The following is a 17322-nucleotide window of genomic DNA, read 5'->3' on the forward strand; positions in this document are numbered from 1 at the left end:
TCTAATTTTTATAAATATTGATACAGGGTGTGTCATTAAAATAAGACATTTTTATTTTTATTATTATTTTTTTAAGTACTTACCACGCCACTGGATAAACAACTGGTTTATTATCAATAACCAATTATATCCAATTATCAATTAATAATCGATTTAAGTTTGATCGAAGATGTTGATTTTTAGTTCGTTATAGTTTTATAAATCTTTGTTTAGAGCATATTTTTCGAAGTTAATAGTGATTGTTTTAAATAACTATGTGGATTTTTTTAAATATTCCTCAATAAAACGAATAAAAATCATATTTCAGATTCCATTGAAAACTGGGTTTTTATATTATTTTGTAATTCATTTTATTCATTTGTAGTAAACTTAAAAAAACAATTTTTTAAAGTAAACAAAATAAATAGAAAATATTTAGTTTTTTTGTATCGTATCTTAATTATTATGGAAGCTATCTGAAAACTTAAATCGATTATTAATTGATAATTGGTTATTGATAATAAACCAGTTGTTTATCCAGTGGCGTCGTAAGTACTTAAAAAATAATAATAAAAATAAAAATGTCTTATTTTAATAACACACCCTGTATCAATATTTATCAAAATTAGAACTTAAGCATCTTGGGTAAGGAAGATTCAATATAATTTATCAGATTTGAAATAAATACTGTCCTAAGGGTAGTTTACTCTTGACTCGAAAAATATCAAACCCCATTAAAACGTACGTCTATGAGGTATCGCATTTCTTACCCTGGACAAAATGTACGTCTTATAGCCATACAGCCTCCTGCCAAAAATGAAAAAGATCGCTCAATAAACAACCAAGATATTGGCTTGATATTTTGGGCCACCTGGCTTAACAGCTTGTTGTAATTTGGAAGGCATTTTTTATTTAACGAAATCAACGAAAAATGTTTTCAGTAACACCGAATCGGCCAAACAGCATCAAGGACCAACATAATTTTAAAATTAAGTAATTAAACACCCTGTGATTCAAAACTCAATCCTATGTATTTAAAATTTCAGTGCCTTAAAATTGGTCCACATGTTTTCAATAGATCCTCATCTGGGCCCTCTACAAATTTCTTTAGGTCGCATGGTAATTGATATCGTAAAGTTCTTCTTCATTTATACATTGGTGCTGTTTGCATTTGCTTGTGGTATGTATATATTTTTAACTAAAGGTAAAATTATGCCAGTCGGTAGATAATCTTCAATTTGTCTCATTTTAGGTTTAAACCAATTACTATGGTACTTTTCTGATTTGGAGAGACAGAAATGTTATCATTTAGAAAATGACAAACCTGATTTTGATAATGCCACAGATTCTTGTGTTAAATGGAGACGTTTCGCAAAGTAATAATTCTTATAATTTATATATCAGGTGGTAACTATTGTTTAGAACAAATTGACACACTTATATTTGCTACGATTATAACATTACTTAAACCATTAAGAATCTCTTTGAAGTCAATTTTTGCTAAAGTAAAATATAGCGGAAGCTCCAAGGAGAAAGGTAGTTTATATTAAAATTAAATTTTGGAAGCGTATGTAGGTTAACTGAAATCATTTCATTAAAAATATATAGAATTATACAGGGTGTCCCCAAAAAAAGTTACACATCAAAGTTATGTTTTTTTCTAATGGAACACCCTATATATTAATTGATTTTCGGATTCTAGGAAAAAAATAAAAGAGAGTTTTATTAAAGAAGCATATACCTAAAATCTAAGGAATTTGACATATTTTACATTTTGTGAAAATGAAGAGTAAATTTTAAATTTCGATAACTGCTACCTAAATTTTAGTTGACCTTGTATAGCCTGATATTTAATTACAGTAACCATTGTATGTTAAACCAAATTGAAATTTGACCCGAAAAATTATACAGGGCGAGACAAAATTAATATGGAACATTAATCACTTAAAAAAAAGCAAGTTACTTGGCTTAAAGCAAGTTTAAAATCTTTGTTTGAGGGGTAGGCAACCTTAATAGTATTTTGAAGAAGAGACATGAATTCTCCATTGAATATCGGAATTATATACTAGGTGTTCCATTTAATATAGAAGAGTAGCATACTTTTAAAGGTGATCAATGTTCAATATTAATTTTGACCCACCCCGTATAACTTTTTATATCAAGTTTTAATTTGATTTAAAGTACAATAGTTAATTTAACTTCATATTATGTTATACCGGGTAAATTCCAATTTAGGTAGCTTTTATTGTAATTTAAAAATTGTTCCTTATTTCTTGAAAATGTTGAATATGTCAAAAATCTTACATTTTAGTTAGTTGTGTTTTTTTTACACAAAAAACACAACTTTGATATGTAACTTTTTTTGGGAACACCCTGTAAAACTCTCTATATTTTTAAAAAGTGCTCTGAATTAACCTACTTATGCTCACAGAATTTCATTTCAAAACAAACCCCTGTAAATTACCAAGCATTATTAAATGCTGATTAAAATTAAACAATTAAACCGTATGATCGAAAAAAAAAACGGTCAAATACGGCTGGAACGAATGACAATCGTTGATAATTTTGGCGAGGTCATCTTTGAGCCATCTTTGACGCCATTTTTTCGATTGTATGGTATATAAAACCAGGGTTGTAAAATGTACTTTTTGTAGCGTATTTGAATCGTCCCAATCTCTATTTTGGGCAAGTTTTGGCATGGTCGAGTTATCTAGCTTTGAACTGACGGGTATCAAGACTTACACTCGGTTTTGGGGCTTGTTAATGTTCGGATCTTACTCCGTTATTAACGTTATAGTATTGCTAAATCTCTTGATTGCGATGATGTCAAATTCATTTGCAATGATTGAAGTAAGTATTACTGTTGATTGAAGAAATAAGAAGATGCGCAATCTTACGGGCGCCACAGTGAGTGGGGTATTTGACACCGATAGTTGATCGAAAATTTTTTATGTATACCTTATATAAATTATTGCTATTTTCAATTAAAGAGGAAATAATATGAACAAAATACAGGGTAATTCGTGGATTCTAAAAAAAAAGAAAGAAAAATCACTGTTCCAGTGTTTCCACGGTCAATGTCACTAATGCCAGTAGTAATATCGCAACTAATACTACTAATGCTACGACTGATCCGCGACCAATGCCCATACCACTAAAGCCGCTACTAATGCCAAATTGTGCTATACTGCTAATGGCACTAATGCGATCGCTTTGTACACAACAATGACATCGCGGTTTACACCTCGCATTAGTATATCACTGATTTGCAAATTAAATTATTATTAAACAAACCAAGAAGGTTTTTCTCATTTTATCAACAAAGTCGCAAAAAGTAGCAGTATTTTATTTTACTGTATGAAAGCCGAAAGCTCAATGTTTACTAAGTAAAACGTATATAGACAATATGCTGAATTCTTCGAAATGCGCAACTAAATCTCTAAGTATAATAAAAATGTCACAAATTTAATTAAATTTTCTGAACGCCTAATTTTTAGTTGCAAAAAAAATCGTTAGTATAGAGAATATCAAAATAAATAATATGTTTTTGTAGAATACATACCTGCAGCTTGCTGAGCCATTTTCAATCAAAACAATAATATAAACGTAAAAGGAGCACAAGAACAATAACAATTTATAATTTTAAACATAAAATTTAGCAATTTACCTCTTAAGGCTGATTCATGGTACACCGTGACGGGCCGGGGCCGTGCGACGGTGAAGGCACGGCCAAACAGTGTCAAATGTTATTTATACCTATGCATTCATGCTAAGCCGAGCACGGGCCGAGCTTCGCCGGAACCCGTCCGTGCCCCGTCCGAGAAATGTCGGTGTACATTTTTCCTCGGATCCGCTACGGTCCGGCCCCGTTGCGGCAAACATAAATGAGTCACCCGGGCTAAATACTTCGTTCGTCTACGGGCCTATAGCGACTGTTTTCTAGCAGTGTTGCCGCACCCAACTTTTAGCGCGTACCACATTATAAACTAAAAATGTACCACTTTGGTACAATTTTTTAAAGCACAACAAAATACATCTGCAAATGACTTTAACCGGTTTGGTCGCTGTGAATTTCTTCATAAATTTCTACATAAAAAAACTTCCTGGAGAAGACACAAATCGAGACGAAAAACATGAAATAGAAATTCAGAAAACCCAATTATAAGTATGTATAGGTTGAAGAAATCTAAGTAATTCTAATACTGCACACAATACTTGGAAAACTTAAATTTTATTTAAAAAAACGCAAATATAGAAGCATGTTAGAAACAGTAAATTTTCAAGTTTTTTCTTCGGGTTATTTAATATAGGCAACGCTATAGACATTACAACGTTTATAATACGTCGTTAATTAATGCGGATTGTCTCCGAATGGTATCGGTAAGCGCGTTTAATGCAATATCAACGACAATAATTATTAAATATCTATTCATTTTCGGTGCGCGTGGGAAATAATTATTGTACCAAATCATCCTGGATTTGAAAATGTAGTACCACTGTACCAAATAGAATTAAAAGTATCAAATTTGGTACAAATATACTACTGCGGCAACACTGTTTTCTAGAATATAATCGGCACGGACATGATCCCCGTTGTCCACTCGGTGTAGCATATATTGAAGGCCCGGACGTGGCCCGGTGTCTACTGCACGGAAAGTGCCCGGCTCGGGTACGGCCCGGTGTACCATGAATCAGCCTTTATCTGTGAGAAGTAACAACATGGTAACAACTATGACGTTTCGTTGAAACAAATTAATGCAACTAAACACACCCATAGCAACGCCATTCATGGCAGACATGATTTAACTTATCGTTTACCTTTTTTGGGGAAATCTTAAACACATTTGTTTTCGATCACCTTTTTCATGCTAATACTCCACCGTGGGGCGTTTTCGTGGCACTAACCCAGTCCAAGATATAGCTGGCGTTACCGTTAGCCTGTCCGAGAATTCCGAGATTTAGTTTAGCTCTGCGCCGCTGCGCGCTAATTTATCCGCTGCGCTGTAACCGACAGTTACAAGAATACTGTACCGTAGATCAGTAGCTTTCAGTACAGTAGCTTTCAGTCGACAAAGTGAGTGGTTGCCGGACACAATGTCTCTAGAACTTCTTCTCTACAGTATTCTTTAACAACAGTTTCAGCGCAGCGGATGTATAGTATCCGCTGCGTATAGTCTATATACTAGCGGAAGATTTATATACCCATTTTACCGGCTTGGCTTCACAGAATGCAATTTGGAGTCAATATGGTTACTTTATAAATATATGGTTTTATGACGGGTGTCACCATGCACCGTACGGCACTTGAGACCTAAAGTGAAAACAAATCAGTCTTGTCACGAATTTGCCCATTAGGCTGCGCATCTTCCCAATTCTTTCAATCAACAGTATTACCTTAAATTAAGACAGTTAATTATTCAAGATAAAATATATTTTTGAAATAGGAACATTCGGATATCGAATGGAAATTTGCAAGGACAAAGTTATGGATGAGCTATTTCGAGGAGTACGGAACATTGCCTCCACCTTTTAACATATTTCCTAAGCCAAAAAACATTCTAAAATTTTTCGGTTGGCGAAAAAAAGATAAAATAAGGAGGATGTCTACAAAGGTAAGGGGCAACAGTTCAACAGAAAGTTGGAAAGCACCCTGTATATTCAGAAGTATCTTTGTAGAGTCGAAATCGTGAAGAAAAAGAAAGAGACTATAGATACACCGCGGTGATGAGAGCTTTGGTATGGAGATACATATCAGCTATGCATAGGAAGTATGAAGAAAGTGATGTAACTGAAGACGATGTGAATGAAATCAAAAGTGATATCTCTTCATTTAGATACGAGTTGCTAGAGATATTAAATAAAAATGGCATGGACATCTCGTCAGCTGAACATAAAGAAAAAGGTAAACCTAATAAAAAGAGCAAACCAAAGAAATTCGATTTAAAAATTTAAGTAGGTAACAATAAGTTGATACACACCAGGATACATGCCATATACACACATGGCCAAAATTATTGCATATAACGATACATTTTTTTGTTTTGGACCTAATATGATTCTTTTTATATTTTTGGACACATTGGCTTAGTACAGGACTAACTAATATAAAATTAAAAAACAAATTTCATTTTAAACAGAAAATATTGAAAACAATTTTAATTATTTCTCACAACTAATAGTCCTCGAGCCTCAATGCAAGCTGTGAGACGACGTGGCATGCTCTCAATTAAGTTGTCCAGAAGATGTTGAGGAATGGCTTTCCATGTTTCACGAACAGCAATTTTCAATTCATTTAAGGTAAGAGGGGGATCATTTCTTTTGGCAATATGACGTTTTAGCATGTCCCAAGCATGCTCGATCATATTCATATCTGGAGACATCGGTGGCCACCACAGTTTTCTTATACCCTGTTCCTTACAAAATTTGCGAACCGCTAAAGTGCGATGGGGAGGAGCTTTATCGTCCATGTAAACAAATTGATCCCCCACTATCCCTCAAACTGTGCAATTATGGATATTTGATGGTCTTGCACAGCAGTAGTAACTCTCTTTCTAACTCTTCCAGGCCGGTCTGTAACCTCGTTTGTCTCCCTGATTTTTTTTAATATTCGCGAAACATCGCTTTGGTTAACTCCACAATTTCAGCTATTGCAACTTGCCGGTAGCCCTGTTGAGACAGTGTTACTATTCTGAATCTATTAAACTGTGACATAATGTTTCTAGCAGTGGCGTGTCGTATAGGGGGCCAGGGGGGGCGAACGCCCTCTCCGCCCCTATGCGCTTGGCGCCCCTTTGAAAAAAATAGAAAAACTAAATTTAACGCTAAAACAAACGGCGCCCTTCCGTGCCCTGAGCTCTTCAAGATAAAAAAATGACGTATATATTTCTCACATTTTATTTTTGTTTTTTAACTTAACTTAAATATAAGCAAACGTTCTTATATTTAATAATTTAAATCTCTAATGAAGTAGGCGTATATACTACGTACGAAAGTTTCCATATGGGTTTGAAACTTGAAACTACGCTACCGCTAGACCATTGTCTATAAATAAAAATACAATGGCTAGACATAACGTTGCACCGGCGCGGCGCCGCCAAAGAAGAAGAGGAAAGCAGTCGCGATAGAAATAAATTCGGGGAATCACCGACCAAAATATAATCGATTATAATGAAGTGCTGAATTAAATTAATATATTGTCCAATCGCACTTGCAAAAGGTTAATATCAACTTATGTACAGCTGCTCATATGAGTACTGCAGTAACTATAGACCTCAAATCATTAAGAAGTGAAAAATATTGTGAAAATTTTTAAAAACAGGCTACTATTTTGGCAAATAAATGCAATACGTCAACATCATTTTCCAAAAAAAGACAAAGAATAAAAAAAATTCATGATGAAATCCAGAATGATTACCTACATCAAAATTCTGAAGATAATTTGAAGATATCAGTGTTTTATGGTACTTTAGACATTTCAACTGGTACTCTAGAGAATCATTTTGAAGACTTCCTTAATATGTGCCAAAAATTTAATTGTTTATTGGATATGGACCAATATGGATGGATATGTACGCCAATGATGACAATTTAAAATGTCTTATGGATTGTTATGGATTATTCTTTAGTTGATGAATATAAACATTTTTGCAGTTTATTAGAAGAAATTAATGCAATGACAACAAATTTGCACCTGACGAATATTTATCATTTTTAATTTCCAATGTCCTAGAGTCATATCCTCTCTACATAAAGATGTGCATTACTGAAGATTTTTTACACTATGCCACCAACAGTGCTGGTGCAGAAGGATCTTTCAGTAGATTAGGAAGAATTAATAATTACCAGAGGATTATTTATCACTTCTCAGTATTGAAGCAGACACAGCCCTGGATCTAAATATAGACGAAATAATTGATTCTTTTAAATCGGTTAAAACAAGACGCTTGCATCTCTGAAATAACTGTTTTGTATACTAACTTTTTTAATAAACAAATTTATAATTAAAAAAAATAAAAGTTTTCATGTAGTCTTATTATTTAAAAAGAGTTTGTAATTTATTTGATCCTTTATTGATCATTGCGCCCCTTAAGGTCTTCGCCCCCTCAGCCCTTTTATCCACGACACGCTACTGGTTTCTAGGCATTTTAAGGCCAAAACAATCGTCAAATTTCTTCTGAAACCCAAGAGAAGAATTTGTAATAAATAATATTGGGTCTGAACGATAAACATTGTTTACCACATCCATTTTAACAAAAAAATGTTTATTACAAATTATCAAAGCTATGTATAAAAAAAGATTCTTTAAATTCCTCTCCGTATATTTTTAAACGATGTATGCAATAATTTTGGCCATGTGTGTGAATGCCTCATTTAATATTTTTGTAGCTGTATTGGGAAAAAAAATGAAAGTTTGGGAGAGAAGACTAATGAAAGACTTTAAGGTGGAACCGGTATCGATAGAAGAATCAGAAGAAATATTTAGTTTGCCACCGGAAGATGAAACTTCTTTAGCTAGGTAAGATTTTCTATGAATAATTAAATATTTTACATCAGACACCAGACGCTACTAATTAATTAAATTAATATATTTTTCTACGTTTTTTTATTTATGTGTTTAAGGTTTAGGAGAATAGCTCGTATGGCCATTAGAGGTCCAAATTTAAACAAATGGCATCAAGTTGTAAGAGGAGCATGTATAGCGTAAGAAAAGTAGTTCAAATAATATTATATCTAGAGATTTTATTGTAATTTTGTATTCTTTAGTTATAGCACAAACTAATTTATACCGGGTGCGTCTCAAAAGTGGCTCACCCCTATAACTTTTTTATTTTTTCAGATAAAAAAACGAGATTTGGTATGTTAGTATAGTGTGACCAACGGATCTGTAGCTACGGGGTATCGGCAGGGGAACGCAGTTGTAAACAAAACACGCCCAATTTCATTCATAAAATAGGCATGGGCGTACGGTGTTATATGAAAATAATGTGTATCATAAATATAATACTCAGATTAATAATTTTTTTCAAAAAACTTTATGCTGTTTGAATCGTTACTGTTGAGTTAGCAGATAAACACTAAAAGCTTTTTATTAAAGCTCCCTTAAATATTTTGAATCATTTTATTATTGTGTTGTTAATATAATAGAAGAAATAATTACAGCTGGGGGTTGGAACCTTTGGTGTTACACAGCAAAATAAAACACTAAATCAGTACAATACACCAAAACACTTTTAATTTTACACTGGACGCACGTTTCGCTAACCATGTCTGCCATCAGCAGATGATCAAGACTGAGTCTTGAGGTATATTTATTTATATATCTGTACTAACTATATTTTTTTCTATAATACATAATTTTAGATATAACTATTTCCAGCAAAAAAAAATCTTGAAAATAGTTAACTTTGGAAGCGCAAACAAAACATAATTTTACTCATCAGTAGATCTGATATTGCCTATTACACCAGATATGGTATCGCTCCGCCAGCAGTTTTTAAAGGTTAGGTCATTGTCTACCCATATGTTACATCCAAATAGATAATACTTGGCTATATTTTCGAATTTCGCGTATATATATTTATATCTCTCTCTGCAATATAATGGGCCGCTCCATTAATATTTATCTGTTATTTTAACATTTACGCCAAAAAAATTCATTTGATTTTAATAACCCCCTAAGCGTTTCCCTGCAAAAGGAAAATTCGATTCTTCCTGCAATTTTTGCAAAAGCTTTCTAATTGTGGGGACGAGTTTGAATTCGAGATAAAATCTATTTATCAAATTCCTGACCACTTCGAAAAAGTCGTTGAGCTTTTCGACAGCAGTCTCACGTGGTCGTTTCTTTCCAGAGAGGATATCATTTTATCGGGGTTAGTTTTCAGCCTTTTTTTTATCTTCTGTGTGAATTTTTTTATAGCCGATACGCTAACTCCGGTATAAAGAAATATCCGCTCAAGTTTACGTTTAAGCGGCAACTCAAGCGAACTCTCTGTAGCTTCTTCATCGCAAACCCTATTATGAACACAAGGAAATACACCAAATGAGATTTCATCCACGTTATTATTAACTTACCTATATAAATTAGCTATTATTTCTCTTGTCTGACTATGTAGCGTCTTACCCTTAACAAATTTATTCGTTTTAAAACACAAATATACGATCAAACTTGATATTAATAATTAAAAACTACGAACGAAAAACATTATAACAAGATAACAAAACAATAAAACACAACTTAACTATCAAATATACTAAAAATATAGGAATAAAGTTTAGGATAACCGGTATAAAATAATGAAATAAAGTAATAATGATCAAAAAAATGACACCGCCACTGGATATTTCAATAGTATTCAATATTCCTACTCTTTTCAGAAGAGACCGTGAAGTTGGGGATAAAGCAAGCGAATAGGAAAGGCGTAAAAGCCATGGCAACCGCGTGGTAACAAATCCTGTACGTACTCGCCAATCATGTTCGATGAATAGGCGGCCATGCGCGGCGATGCCGGTTTGCCAATGATATCGTTGAAAATCTTCAACTTTCATAATAGGCAGATTATACAGAATGAAAGAAATAAGTTATTAAATAAAACATATCGAACAATATGAACTACGTTAAAATTCCTTAGTAATATACGTCAGAATATACGCTAAACACATTATATATAATAAAAATATATTAAATTTATAGTTCATGTCTGGCAATTTTGCAATTTTATAGATAAACGTGGCAATATCGATTTTTTTTTCTCGCATTCCTTCCGTAGCTACAGATCCGCTGGTCAAACAGTATATGACCTAAATTAGGATTGATTAACGTATTCAATTGTTTTTGATCACATCCTGTTTCACCGGAAATGACTACAACTTTGGATTTTTAAATGGTATCCTCGTTATTTTTTTACTTTATTTGATAGAAAATGACATTCTGAATAGAATGACTACGTATCATATGTCAACTTTTGACATTCTCGCTTAATTAAAAATTGTATTTTAAATTTCAATCTAGAGTGCCATGGCTATGTTAAAAACATTAATTCTTAATCAAGGAGCCTTGGAAAAATAGATTTGATCGTCTAATGTTTTTAGTGTCTTGTCCTGGCCTGTTAAAAAATGCCCAAATCGTATTTTTAATTATATCTCAATTTTTTCAAATGGAAGGAGTGTGGCTCATTAGCATATTTGGAAAAAGCATTTTTTTACGAATAATTTGATACCACACACTTGGTATTTCGATTCAATGTTTCGTTACGACCCGCAAGTTAAAATTTCAAATAAACCATATGTGAAGATGTCAAAAGTTGACATATGATATGTCATTCTATTCAGAGTGTTATTTTCTATCGAATAAAGTAAAAAAAATCCGAGTATTGCCGAATATAACGAAAAGTTGTAGTCATTTCCGATGAAACAGGAAGTGACCAAAAACAATTGAATACGTCAATCAATCCGCCGTTATGTCATATACTAACATACCAAATCTCGTTTTTTTATCTGGAAACATAAAAAAGTTAAAGGGGTGAGCCACTTTTGGGGCGCACCCGGTATATTGTTTGTGATTATAATAGTAGAAATCATTGACATATTTTTTGATTTAATTCCAAACTATTTTTAACAATTTTTTACAGATCGCAAATCGGTAGGTGCCATACCAGAGATTCTTTAAAAAAACAACAGAACCTGCAAAAAGCCATGGAAGAAGCAAAGAAATTTTCGTCATACAGTCCGGATTATTCTAGGGCTACTACTCCACTAAATTTACCAGATTTTACTGGAGAAGAAATTGTTAGATTAATAAAAGGCGAGGCTTCGCCACGTGGTGAGACATAAAGAATAAACATATTATACCGTGCTTTTATTTTTAACTTTGTTTAATATAAGGCTTAATATAGTGCAATACTATTCTGCGGTTCATTTTAAGGACTAACTGTCAATGCTGATGGATTTGAATGAATATAATCTGCAATCAACAATATTCCGTTATACAAAAATATTTGTTTGTTTTAATAGATAGTTACGATACAAGTGAGTTAAAAGCATCATTAAGATACGCGTGTGAAAGTTGCACGAGTGCATAGCACGAGTTGTACAACCACACAAGTATCGTAATGGAGTTAACTCGCGTGTATTGTACACTATTTTATCTACGTGTAATCGGAAGATTAATGTATTTAACCGAAATTGATATTTAAAATGTAATTCCAGAGGTAATTCCTAACTAGCTTGACAAACAATGTCTTCCCTGGGCCGAAATCAATAATCTCTGACATTCAACTGTTTCCAAAACCTACTACTCCGCTACTCGCAAACATCAGCGGACACGGGGTGCAGGCACGGCGTGAAAATGACTGCCTATCATAAGGATCATAGGCGTCGATAACATTCGGCCATTCCTGACTTATGAGTGTCCTCACTCCTCTGAATCACACTAAAAGGACATAAATAATCAGAACCTTTTAAAGTGGCATTTTTAAATGCTGAAATAAAAATATATGTTAGATTGATTGCTGCTGATACTAGACAATTGATACAAAACCAATTGACAAAACCTTATCAGCCAATTGTTACCATTATTACAACACACTAAAAGGAGAAACATAACCAGAATCGTTTAAAGGACATTTTTTAAATGCTGAAATAAAAATACCGCTGACGCCGTTTTTTCTCGATCATACGGTATATGTTAGATTGATACAAAACCAATTGACAAAACCTTATCAGCTAATTGTTACCATTGTTACATCACTCTAAAAGGAGAAACATAATCAGAATCGTTTAAAGGACATTGTTTAAAAGCTGAAATAAAAATATCGTTAGATTGTTCACTGCTCATACTGGAGCTACGTCTTATTTGCTACTTAAATAAATAAAAATAAAATATCGTAACTCACTCAGAAACAATACTCAAAAACTCATGATGGACAAATAAATTATTCAGGGACTAAAGAAATTTTCAAAAAGTAAAATAAACGAATTACTTATTATATATTGGTGTTACACGCAATCTGCAGCTTGCGTGCAACAAAATAAAGTTAAATCTCAACTCTAAAATCTTAAATCTAAATTCTAAAATCTAAATCTAACTATGGGCCCACGCCTATTCCAGCCACTGGAAAAGAGAGCAATCTTCAACTTTGATACCCTTGGAGAAATGAAGCCTTAAAATTTTTACTGCAATTTCATAAAATTGAAAATATTTCAAAAACGGTAAGGTTTAAGTATGATGAACCTTAATCAAATTTACCTTTATTTTAATCGTAGAATCTAAAAATAGAATAATATACAGGGAGTTCCGTTTAAAAAAATACAACTATAATATTTTTTACTTAGTTGGGACACTCTGTATCTTGTAAAAATATTTTTAAATTGTAGTTCTAATAATCCTTCAACGAATCCAAAACTTACAATTTGTAAAAATCTAATCGTTTAGCTACAATACTCCGTGTCGTATGTGGTGAACAACCCTGTATAGTCACTTACTAGCGAAAAGTTGTTCCATTATTTCAATCAATTTTTGCCGAGATCAACCGCACGCTACACAACCAACTATTTTAGAGTCTTTTTCGATAAATCGCGATAATGCCACTGTTAATTGAAGTTCTGTCACAATTTCCATCTAGATTTACTACCTTTATACAACTATCAGTAGTAGAATAAATAATAAATAACATAAAATAAGCTCCGTAAAGACTGACAAATCCACAAAATTTCGAATCAAATTCAAATGTGTCAAATGAATCGTCAAACAGAACTGTCAAGGATCCCCACCCTAGAGAGCTTTTTCCGCCAACCATGCATGAATACATGGATAGCATTATGCTCCTTCCTTAGTCTTCTTATTCAAAGGATGTATGGCACTTAGCATTGGCTACAGTGATGTACAAAAATATTAAAATGATTAACGCCTATGTGTTCACAGTAAAAATAAAAGCACTGTATCTTTAGGGTGTATAGTGCCCTTGAAGGGATAACCAGCAAAAACTACCAGTTTTAAAATTACTTAAGGACGTACAAATTTTAAAAAAATCAATATTTTCAGGTGGGGCAAAAAGTAAGTTAAATATAAATTCAGACCTAACGACTCAAAATAAACCTCAAAAACCACTAACGCCTTCAATTTTTATCATTCCGCCATCGTCGCCATCGCTAAGCAGCGAACCAGACGATCAAAATTTAATTAATCTTGAGAGTAATTCTAGTACTCCAAAGTTTTGTACTTCCAAGATGAATAGTGTCAGTAAATCTCCATCTTTAACTTCTCTGGAACAAACTGATTATATAAATACGTTAGAAAATACTAGTAAGTTAATATTTTATAAAAAAAATATATTAGATATGCTAAATATAAATTAAACAAATTATGTTATATTATTGTTTTTTAAAAGTAGAAAAGTAGATTTGATTTGAACTATAGATTTGTGATACGTTGCTTAGATAGGTATCTACATTTCTTTATTTAAGAGTACCTAGCAAAGAATATTATAATTTTTAAAATATCGTTGTTTGTATTTCAAAACAAACCACAGCGCCAACATACAGGGTGGGCCAAATTGGACATTTTTAAAGGGGAACACCTTCTTCTATAGGAGATAGACGAAAACTAATATCGGTGTCTGGAGCCCAATTTTTATCAAAAACGCCAGGGTGCTAAAAACCGCACATCGATATTTGTTATCGTTTCGGAGTTCGTTTTCGAAAAAATCGAAATAAAAATGAAACTTCTACACCCTGTATCTCCGAAACGAAGCATTTTAGGACATAAGTTGATACGAACTTTTTTACTTATTTTTATGTGCGGAGAATATGCTGCCGAAGTTTCCGGAATACAGTTTGGACCACCCTGTATATTAAATATTAACAGTAGACGATAAAATAGCTACTTTAATAAAACATTTTATTCTACCTTTTATTTTGTATTTTTAATACAGACCAAGCTACACCATCTCATACATATCATGAAGGTTTACAATTTTATAAGGATATTCAGTCTAAACCAGTTGAAAATGATGTCGATGGGACTACAGTTAAAGCTGTAGTTAAAAAAGATGCAAATCAAGAACTTTTGCTTAAAATTGATTCAAGAACATTTAAAAATGATAGAGGAAACACACCGACTACTACAGGAAGTGTTCCAGAATCAAATGCATTTGGAATACAGGTTTGTAATGTTACTTATACATGTGCCTCTTGAATAAATACAAGAAATAATAATAATTAATAGGCTGTACTTAAACTGCCGTTAAACGGTAGCTTACTAAAATGCCGTTAATAGGTATGACGTCGTTGATGTGACGCACTTGACGGCTTTATGAAATATAGGAATTTTATAAGGACTAACCAACGCTATCCACCCCTCCAAATAACCAACTTAACCAACGCAACTAACCTCGACACTGACAAAAAATATAAAAAACAAATATAAATTAGTAAAAATCAAACAACCCCACCAAATAACCAACTAACCAATGAATTAACACCCTCCAAATAACCACGCTAACCAACCCGCCAAATAACTAAACCAATCCAACCAAAAAGAGTGAAACCAATGCAATAAGATCACGCTATAAGCAAAAAAAATATAAAAAAGTCTTGGTCGGCGTGAGATTTGAACCACGGACCTTTCGCTTACGAAGCGATAGCCTCAGCCACTGACCCACAGGTGCTCTTGCAAAAAGCTTAAGGTTAGGCCTGTGGGTTAGATTAAATTTATATCTCCGAAACTAAAGTTCCAAAAAAATTCGTCATACATCTAGAAATTCACTTACCCACTAGTAGTTATAAAAAGCATTTTTGGTAGACTCTGTCTCAAATAGTTTCTGAAAATTAAAATTATTTTTTTTAAAAATGTCCGATTAAATGAATATCTCCGAAACTAAAGTTCCAAAAAAATTTGTAATATATCTAGAAATTCATTTACCCACTAGTAGTGCATTTTTGGTAAACTCTGTCCCTAATAGTTTCTGAAAAATAAAATTAATTTTTTTAAAAAGGTCTGATTAAATGTATATCTCCGAAAGTAAAGTTCCGAAAAAATTCGTAATATATCTACAAATTCATTTACCCACTAGTAGTTATAAAAAGCATTTTTGTTAAACTCTGTCTCTAATAGTTTCTGAAAAATAAAATTATTTTTTTTTAAAAATGTCCGATTAAATGAATATCTCCAAAACTAAAGTTCCTTTTACTTCCCGCCGACAAGAACGACGTCACAATATCTATTAACGGCATTTTAGTAGACTACCGTTTAACGGCTGTTTAAGTACATCGTAATTAACATTAATTATTTTTAATAGCGATAAATGAAGTCTAAATTATAAGAAAATGCTTTTTCTACGAAAACTTGAATATAAAATGGTATACTACAATTTGATAGAGAATTAAATTGTGCATCTGCAGTGGGATTCTGTAAGCTCCGTAGCAAGAAATTTCCTGTCTAGCCTATGCTATTTGTATACGATTGATGAGTCACTAGACAAGAGAAGTGTTTACAGAATCGGGCCTCTGACTCACGTAAAATATATAGGGTTGATATACTGAAAAATGGTCCTACAGAAGGGGCGCCTTCTATTGAGTAGGACTTGTTTTAAATGGATCGAAGCGCGGCCTTTTTAAATGAGCGTCTCTATTGAATTTTACTCTAAAATAATTAAATTTGATTATTAAATCTTATTTTTGGAATACCTATTAAAAATAATTTACGTCTAAGTGACAAATGTGTCATTGTTTTCACCGGGTAATTTTCGATTTTAGCGTGCAATTTTCGTCGAAAATTACCTGCTTATAGGGGATTTTTTGTACATGAGTGAAATATTCTTATCCAATCTATTACCTTAATTGTGATTTGAAGTTGCTTTTTTTAATCTAGGCAATGCAAGAGAGATTGGTAACTTCACGATCACCTTCCCCACTATTACTTCCTACCGAGTCTCCACCTCGAACTCCCACGCCAATGAGTCAACGTAATATACAAAGGATAGGCAACACCAAGAAGACCAAGTCTAGATGTGGATGGCTATAAAAGTTAATTTAAATTATTATATTTTTTTCTTGGATTTTTAATGTAGTTTTTTTTATTAAATATTTCAAATAAGAATCATTATAAACTAAGAACCGACCTTAGTATAATTATTTTATATATTTTTATCGGTAAATTATTAAAGCAAGACCTGTCGAATAGCACGAACATCCAAAGTGCTGAAACAAACAAAATAAAAATCTCAAGAAAATAAAAATTTTTGAAGATGCCCCAAAATTAGGGGCGAAACGTCAAGATGCTTTAAGAAAACTAAATTTATTTATTTTTCCATAACAACTGTTAAAATTGCCTTATATCCATAACTAATA

General features: G+C 32.7%; 1 protein-coding gene across 1 annotated transcript in view; it reads left to right on the plus strand.

Annotated features, from left to right (window-relative positions):
• The window catches only part of LOC115876408 (transient-receptor-potential-like protein), a 28567-nt gene extending 11544 nt beyond the window's left edge, over positions 1 to 17023 (plus strand). Inside the window, exons 10-19 of the mRNA XM_030892184.1 lie at positions 1026 to 1159; positions 1232 to 1355; positions 2634 to 2829; positions 5424 to 5591; positions 5656 to 5881; positions 8365 to 8494; positions 8599 to 8679; positions 11607 to 11797; positions 14907 to 15136; positions 16844 to 17023. Coding sequence (XP_030748044.1) covers positions 1026 to 1159; positions 1232 to 1355; positions 2634 to 2829; positions 5424 to 5591; positions 5656 to 5881; positions 8365 to 8494; positions 8599 to 8679; positions 11607 to 11797; positions 14907 to 15136; positions 16844 to 16996 — 1633 coding nt within the window. The 3' untranslated portion in view covers positions 16997 to 17023. The remainder of the gene's footprint in view (positions 1 to 1025; positions 1160 to 1231; positions 1356 to 2633; positions 2830 to 5423; positions 5592 to 5655; positions 5882 to 8364; positions 8495 to 8598; positions 8680 to 11606; positions 11798 to 14906; positions 15137 to 16843) is intronic.
• Positions 17024 to 17322: the final 299 nt, after the last annotated feature.

The sequence above is a fragment of the Sitophilus oryzae genome, unplaced genomic scaffold (assembly GCF_002938485.1).
Source record: "Sitophilus oryzae breed Bouriz unplaced genomic scaffold, Soryzae_2.0 scaffold_1436_pilon_pilon, whole genome shotgun sequence".
NCBI lineage: Eukaryota > Metazoa > Arthropoda > Insecta > Coleoptera > Curculionidae > Sitophilus > Sitophilus oryzae.